This window comes from Tachypleus tridentatus, chromosome 10 (genome assembly GCF_004210375.1).
Source record: "Tachypleus tridentatus isolate NWPU-2018 chromosome 10, ASM421037v1, whole genome shotgun sequence".
NCBI classification, from domain to species: domain Eukaryota; kingdom Metazoa; phylum Arthropoda; class Merostomata; order Xiphosura; family Limulidae; genus Tachypleus; species Tachypleus tridentatus.
This window is the reverse complement of record NC_134834.1, coordinates 67,373,143-67,382,105: the sequence shown is the minus strand read 5'-3', so window position 1 is coordinate 67,382,105 and position 8,963 is coordinate 67,373,143. Positions and strand designations below refer to the sequence as shown.

Sequence of the window (8,963 nt, the reverse complement as noted above, 5' to 3'; positions counted from 1 at the left end):
AAAAAATAGTTTCAGGTTAAGTTCACAAATAAAAATTTTCACATGTAATATAACTTCTAGGAAGATTGATAGTTTATATTTCTTTGTATCGTGTAATATTGCCTATAAAAAAAACTTAAATGGCGATATATGCAATATTTTATGACAACTCCATTTGTTCCAATGCGTGTCTCATGTGAACAACAAATATTCATCTTGAACATATTCTATTGAACAAAAGCCTGTACTGAAAAATTTTATTCTAGAAATGTATTTACGTTTCTGATATCCTTTTCCCAGAGGATGCACGTATTATTTCCTGAAATTCTTAGTATATAAAATGTTGTTGAAAAGGTTTCTTAAAAGCGTTTTTTTTTTTAAGTTAAGAATGTATAGTAGCTCTTAGCTCTTCCAGAACGTTAATATGAATCATATATTGTTTTATTCCTCTGCTCAGACGATTTATATTTCATATAATTTCTCCGAGGCTTGCGATTGGAAATTTTTACATCGAAATTTTACCAGGCGTTTGACAAGAGACACACAGCTTTGTGTGGCTGGATGAGTTAAAATAATAAAACAACAGCAACATCGAAATAACGTACAGTACAGCAACAGTCAGATCATAGTTAAAGTAGTCAAATTGCTCAAAAGGAAATTTGTGAATTGTTGTTATGTGAACATGGATAGTTGGAATTTTAATATTATTAAGTATTTTCTGATACAGGGTCAAACTCAACGTGTCCTTCGTGGTAGTTCATCCTTACCCCGTTTTGTTGGCAGTAGGCAACTTATGAAACTTTACTAAAATGCATACTGCTTGCAAGTAACTTTGACTATTTACAACCTGATTTATGTTTAATTATATCAAAGCATAATATAAATAACTAAACAAGTTGTTTTTTATATAGCGCTTATTAATGAAACAACAATAATGACAGATCAGGTAATGTGTAACTTTTATAGAAATACTACTTTTGTACATTCCAATCCCTGCTTTCTCCCCAGAAGCTTATCAGTAAGTCTGAAAGATTATGACCCTAATAATGGGTTTCGATACTCGTGGTGACCAGCGCACAGATCAACTTTTCATTATGGCCAACATAGTAGTATCATTAGTCCAGTAATTTTAAAGCTAAACCATTAAATGTGTCTCATATACAAAAGTATATCTATATTACAAATGTGTGTTCAGTTATTTAAACCTGAAAACTTCAACTATATATTACATTAGCACATTTAACTGTCTAACATACCACGATATCGGCCTGATTACAAAATAAGGAAGACATCAACTGATTTATCATGTAACAGATGGACTTACCTTAAATATGTGCTTAGTTTACATAAAACTGAATACACAAACCGTTACTAAAAAAAACCTACCTTGATAACATTTGGCAATAATATCTATATTAAACATCCTCTGATCTTTTTATGAGTGAGTTTCTTCCCACAATAGTCACTTTAGTGGTATTTTCCAACAGCTACAGTAGGTTGCTTTAGAGTTTTTGTTTTGCATCAACAGAGAATTAGTTCTCGTTTGGCTTTGAATACTACAGGACAAGTTAACCACACAGATTCCCACACTGTGCTATGTGCTTTCCTCTGTAGGAGGTTCGATAGCACTTTCTTAGCAAGCAAACAACCCCTCTTTGTCTTGTTGACTTCCATAAACCAACACTAAGAACTTATTCAAAATAACTCTACACTCGGTTGTGATGTCCAGTAAGTTTCTTAGCGTAAACGTTGTTTTGACTATATTTTTAAATAACGCTAATTTCACAATGTTGCCCTTTTATACTTCACATAATTTGTTGTTATTATTAGGTACTTATCGCCCAATTTACAATCTAGCTTTTAACTACCAATCTATTACTGTAACCAATAATATCCATAACCAAAACCTTATTGAAGATACTAAACAAATAACTGTAGTTGGTGGGACTGTTGTACGGTGTAAAATTAATAATGTTTTCCTTTTCAGGTAACTAGTCTGACTTGTGCTATAAATCAGATTGTTTCATGGTAAAGTGGTTATTTCAATTTTACGAAACTAGGAAAACGAACTGGGACAAAAGCCTTTATAATTCGTTATTCATAGGCTTGATGAAACAGAAAGCAAGACGAAAGCACTGATGAACCATGAAGCTAGTTAACCCAAAAGATGTTATGATACAATAAACAAAACTAAAGAGTTTCTTTCTGAAAAACAACTGTTAGACTAATAAAGAAGGTGCAACAGATGGAAAGTACCGAAAGGCTTTGGTATGAATTGTGGATTCTGTGTTGTTGTCCTCTCATTGGAAGTATAAGTAAAATAAAGCTGAGGTAACTGTAGTTGGATTCTGGAGCTTTAAAATTCTTCTGATAATTGCCAGTTAATAATCTGGCATGAGTTCTTCAAGTTCCTATCACAAGTACTCTCTTTACCTATTCTCCTTTTCCCGGTTAAGATATCGTATTAATATCAGCCAGAAAGAAATGCTCACAGCTTGGAAGAACATGAAATTCTACCAATGAGTAAAGAGATTTTCATTGCAACTTTTCTTACTATGTAATATGTAAACTATATAACTAGTCAAGTGATATTAACATATGTAAACTATATAACTAGTCAAGTTACCAACTTATGTAGGAAACTTTTTTTTCGATTTTTAAACTATTTAAGAAAATTAAAACAATACTTCCTGTCACTATATGTACAAGCATATATATCAAATTATATGTGAATGTGACAAAAATGTATTCGCCAAACTAAATGTAATTTGACAAACCGCATCATAAGATATAAATATTATATAAGCGATAAAAATATGTTAATTTATCCGAACACATTACAAAAAACAAGTAATTGATAAAGTAGTATAAAACAATATTTTTAAATGAATCCAACACAGTAAACGAGTTTGATATAAAAAATACACTGAAATTTTGTGTTTTAAATGTAAATTAAATACTTATGTGTCAAAATACAGATGAATGATTGGCTGGCGATAGTGATCAATTTTGGATGGAAATATTTACTTCATATGTGCAGTATTCATGTCACAGTGAGGCCAACCATTCTTTTATAAAAACCAGCTGTTCACTTAGATTTTTACTGGTGGTGTCGGAAGTTACTGAAACACGAACAGTTGTTGTTAATGTTGAAAAAATAGTGTGAAGTGTAAACGTTGTTTTTCCTATTTATTAAAATTAATTATGTTCTAATTACAAATTAGGCTTAGTTGATTTAATGAGGCACGAATTGTGACAGTGGTGCACGCATGAATCATTAGATGGCATAACATAAGAGTAAGCTAACCACAAATATCTACTTCGTTACATAAGTTGGACAGCAAATTAGTCTGTCCTGATTTAAGCTCAAACAGAAATTTTAAAACGACTACTTCAACACATAACAAGTTGAATTACATGAACTACTACAGCTAGTAGCAATCTGATTTACCACAAGTGTCTGCTAAATTATAAACCTTCAACCGCTACAGCACATGATTTACCACGCATATCTGCTTAACCTCTTAAAATTAAAAATAGTGTAAAACATATTCAGTTAACAACAAATTACGATTTTATTATAAAAAGCCAACGACATAAACTACTTCGGCATATAACAATCTTGCTTATTACAAATGTCTATTGAGTTACTTAAACCTGAGAGCGTAAACCATATATTACATTAGCACATTTAACAGCCTAGGTTATCACAAATATCGGCCTCATTACTTAAGAAGTAAGTAATCAACTGATTAAACATATCATAGCTGATATTATTGTATCTCTAACCCCTTACACAATTTAAACATCTACGTTGATTCTATTTGTTTCTTTTAAACTAACGCTTTGACAAAGCAACCATTTTAAATTCGAAATATCCTTCATTGTTGGCCCGGCATGGCCGAGAGTGTTAAGGCGTGCGACTCGTAATCTGAGGGTCGCGGGTATGCATCCCTGTCGCGCCAAACATGCTCGCCCTTTCAGCCGTGAGGGCGTTATAATGTGACTGTCAATCCCATTATTCGTTGGTAAAAGAGTAGACCAAGAGTTGGCGGTGGGTGGTGATGACTAGCTGCCTTCCCTCTAGTCTTACACTGCTAAATTAGGGACGGCTAGTACAGATAGCCCTCGGGTAGCTCTGTGCGAAATTGAAAAAACCAAAAACAAACTTACACTGCTAAATTATGGATGGCTAGCACAGATAGCCCACGAGTAGCTTTGTGCGAAATTCAAAAACAAACAAATAAAACAAACCTTCGTTGTTAATTGTGAAAATCACAAGCTATTATCGTCATCCTAGCTTATGATAATTATATATAGTAATAATTATTTGGCTTTTTCATTAAAAAATGACGTCTAAAACCTTACTCATTAAGGGATATTTTTGTAATTTTTAAAGCTTTTTTAATAATTATAAATTAGTAACTCAGTTGATCATATGATCTAAAATATTCTATTTTTATTTATTTTTCATCGACCCACCGCGAAAGTGGTTTCTTTTATCAGTAACAGCTGTTTTCACATTTGTTCACACAAAGTCGGAAAATGAGACACATTGATTAATACTTTTTTCATAAGATATTTATAATTTGTTATTTAAAAATGGAAGAAAGCGAAATTTTTAGTTAACTACATATAAATAAAATGACTGCTATGATTAAGGAATAATAACAGTTATATTTTTACATTTGCCATCTGTGCATGACGGACAATACAAATTACAAACCAATTAATATTTGACGTATTTCTACTTGCCTAAATTCAAGTGATAACACAATACAGTAATGATTACATTAGAAATCAGTGAAAATGCGTACACATGTAGCCTTGTCAGAATAACCAAATATAATATTTACGACACAGTTAAAATTTTTGGGTGAAAAGAGGGTTCCGACGACACGTAAATGAAGTCAGTTCTGTATCTATTGTACTCGATTCGTTATCGTTTCTTTTCATTTCCCAGCATTTCTTACAAGGTGTACAGGTAAAAATATAAACAATTTGTTCACAAACCATCTTCAGGTGTATTTTAAGGCGGTCATGGAGCAAAGAATAAAATATAGGATTCAGAGAACAATTAAGAAGTTTCATAACCACAAATGTATAACGTACGACCAAGTCTGAGACTTTGGGTTCTTGAACAACTGTTCCTAGCCACAGATTGTACAAGCTAGTTGGTGCTCTGCAGACGAAGAAGAGGACAATGAGAGAAATTAAAATCTTAACAACACGTTTCTTCTTGAGCTGCTGGATACCATGCTGTTGAGTGGACATGGACTGTAAATCTCCTATTGGTTTCCTAACCCATAGAAAGTATGAAAGATACGTGTATAAGAACATGATGATAAAGAAGAGCGGAAGGAACATGATTGCTGGGAAGATGAAGGTATAGTATTTGATACTGTTTGTATCCATGTATTCTTCTGTTTGTGTACAGTACCCCGGAAGATCTTTAGAGAACGCAGTTTCTGCTAAAGCTTTCAGCTGAAGCGGCGACCAGTTTAAGTCAGTTGTTTGACTATTTTGTTTCTCAGGAACGTGGTAAGAAAATATGAAAGCCACTGGAATACTTAGTGCTAGTGATGTTGCCCAAATGATGACGACAATGAATATCAATATATTTTTACTTTCCAATGATTTCCAGTGTAAAGCCTTCGTGATGGCGACGTATCTGCCAATTGCTATGCAACACAAAGTCAAACCATTAGCCATAGAAGACATGTTCTGAATAATGGGGATAGTTTTGCATGCTGAAGATCCATACACCCATCGCATATCTGCTACGATATTGCCAACTTCTGCTGGCAACACCATCACGGTTTGTAATATGTCACTAATGGCCAAAGACGAAATTAAGAAACATGAAACTGTCCTAGTTTTTCTAAAAGACCAAGCGACAAATGCACTAGTTCCATTGCCTAGCAACGATGTAACAAATAAAATGCTGAGTATCATGACAAATAATACTTTCCATGTTACTGGGAAAGAAAGGACCGCCCATTTGGGATCCTCACACTTTGAACCTCGACTTTGCTTTCCAGTAAACACTAAAAACTCGAACATTGTCTCAAGGAATTCATCGGGAAATGAATCATTGAATAAATTCAAAAATTTTCCACAGTGCTCTAGGTCTGAAACATTGAGCAAAGCTAAAGAAGATGTAATCATGAAATCAAAAAATCCATCTTCTTCGTTTAGTTGACGTCTTTCCCAAGGAAAAGTTGAATGAGCAGCTTCTCTTACCATTTTGGTGTGAAATCTGTGCCAGGTTTCGCATTCACTACGTAGTCCAGGATTATATATACATATATATATATAACAGATCAAGATAATCTAATAATACCACTTTGTTGCCGTAGAGATACTTGACAGCATTTGGATGATAAGCTCCTTCAATACGTTGAACAAGCTGTTGACTTGTTTAAATCAGGTTTGTTCAAATATAAGCATGAAGGGTTGTAGTCTAGCCAAGTGGCAAACCTCGATAGCATGGTAAACACTTCCTACTTATCTGTTGGCTAATTTTACTCGTGTAGAACACATTTAAAGTTCTCTCGATAACGATTTATCAAAGTTAGCTTCAAATTGTTCTTCAAAATAGCCGGATTTATTAAAACAGGAAGAAAAAGAAACTTTATAGCAAGAGTAAAAACTAAATACAAAATTTTGTACTTGAGTTAACACTATTAAAAATCGATGAATTCGCTGTTCAATTACATTTTTAAAGGTATAACATATAAAAATTAGGATAAATTTAAAATTGAATACACATAAGAAAGATTTTCAGCTTTGGTTTTTTATTATACAGGCCTGCGATGGTTTTATTGTATTGATATGTTTACGTGCTCTACACTAATTCGTGTACACTAAATCGAAAAATGATGTCCATCTTCTTCATCACGTTCATATTTTTTACAAAATGTCAAATGTGCTTTTACATAAATGAATTATTTTCATAGAAATCGGGTCACATTTGATATGTTGGCAATCGCTAGCTACACAGTTCTCGTGACCAATCGCAACATGGGAGTCTTATAGGTCGTTCAAGAATTCAAACATAACAAACATCACAATAAAAACATTTCACTGTAGTACACGAAATATTAATTTGTTCATAGTGAAAGTTTTTTTTTCTTCTCGATTTGTAAAAAAAATATCTTTACATTATAGAAAAAAAATAATATTATTTTTGAAATCTGCATAACTGAATTGTGTAAAATTCGTAATTAAACCTAAAACAGCTTTTATGAAGTTTAAATTTGTAGTCCTGTGTTATTTGCTGATATTTGGAATATGAAAATCAGCATGAAAATTACATTGTTTAGTATTGTGGGTTAATTCTACTTCTTAATTAAACAAACTTTGTGACAATCTTGTAGAAGTGCTTAATTTATAACAGCAAATGTTGTTGATATACATGTTTAAAATATAGCTTCAAAATATTAATTACAACAAATAGATGAAAAATGTGCGTTCGCTTTTCTTTTTATTTCTTGACTTATGAATTGTTTTTGCCGCCAGAGGACGCTACTACCAACCGCTAAAGTGAAAAGTTTTGTGTGTTTATTGTTAAACACAAAATTGCTAAACGGGTTATCTGTGCTTTATCCACCACATATATCCAAACCCATTTCTTAGTATCATAAACCTCAATATTTTCCACTCTTACTATTATGTCGTTCAGTACTTTCTGTTTGTCACATGCCACTATCGTATCCTTACTGGAAGTGATGTAAAATTTATATTCATAAACCACAATGACATAAACAATCTTTTTTTAATGAAAATACAATAAAATTGTTAATCTAGAAACTATCTACATATAAAAGATAAAATAAATGTAATTGTGTTGTTAGTAGAAAAATTAGACAATAAAAATAACTGGGAAAATTAAACAGGTTGAATTGTTTGAAATTCGCGCAAAGCTACTCGAGAACTATCTGCGCTAGCGGTCCCTAATTTAGCAGTGTAACATTAGAGGGAAGGCAGCTAGTCATCACCACCCACCGCCAACTCTTGGGCTACTCTTTCAACAACGAATAGTGGGATTGATCGTCACATTATACCGCTCTCACGGCTGAAAAAGCGAGCACGTTTGGTGCGAGTGGGATTCAAACCCGCGACACTCGGATGACGAGTCAAGTGCTTACCACCTGGCCATGCCGAGCCTGAACAAAAATAATTATGGTCGTTTTATCTATATTAAAACCAAACTTGTTTCGTGCCATAGACAATAAATGAAAGTATTTATTTTCGAGCAATGTTAATATATTTCATTTTTTTACATAAAGGTTGTTCATGTTTCGTATTTGAAGAGAAATAAAAAGGTTGTCTGAAGAAAAGTGAATGAAAATAAAATAAACTCAGGTAATGCTGAAAGCAACTGTACATCAGAAGAAACATAAAAGAAGAAGAGATGTAGTTAATATTTAGTTAATTTAGAAATATCACCTACGTAGATAGAATGAATGCAGGAAAGTATACTCGTGATGTGACGTGTGACATTATAAATCTAATTGGGCACTTAATGCTCCAATGATTTGCTATGGAAGTTTATAGTTAGTTGCTTTATAATCGAGATAATGGGCGAGTAAAATTTTTAATGTACTATTTTGAAAGCCTGTATACAAAGAACTTATATATATATAGCCCAACGTATTTTATTTTGTTGTATTAATAATTACGGCTTTCTATACAGCTGGGTTTAAAAGGTACTCGAAAAGAGAAGAATAAATTAAATAACCATAGCAGAGAACGTGCTCAGAAGCTTAGCATTTGAAAACTTTAATGATAACTCAGCTTTGATACGCCGAAATAGATATTTTTTTAGATAACTCGATAAAACGATCCCTGAGCTCATACGAAAGAATTCTTAGAGTTAAATTTAATATGTGATAGACGTTACCCAACAAATTATTCATAAGAAAATATCACTTCCTGCTTGTACTAATATCCTCAGAGGTATTGTTGCATCTCTAAACAAA

The 8,963-nt window shown here is 32.7% G+C and overlaps 1 protein-coding gene across 1 annotated transcript; it reads right to left on the bottom strand.

Annotated features, from left to right (window-relative positions):
• Positions 1-4,842: 4,842 nt before the first annotated feature.
• LOC143228372 (pyroglutamylated RF-amide peptide receptor-like) lies at positions 4,843-6,225 on the bottom strand. The gene has a single exon (XM_076459638.1). It carries the CDS (start codon positions 6,223-6,225, stop codon positions 4,843-4,845), a length of 1,383 nt encoding a protein of 460 aa, XP_076315753.1.
• Positions 6,226-8,963: the final 2,738 nt, after the last annotated feature.

Excerpts from the sequence above, each read along its gene's own strand:
- LOC143228372 (XM_076459638.1), bottom strand. The coding sequence starts at position 6,225 with ATGGTAAGAGAAGCTGCTCATTCAACTTTTCCTTGGGAAAGACGTCAA.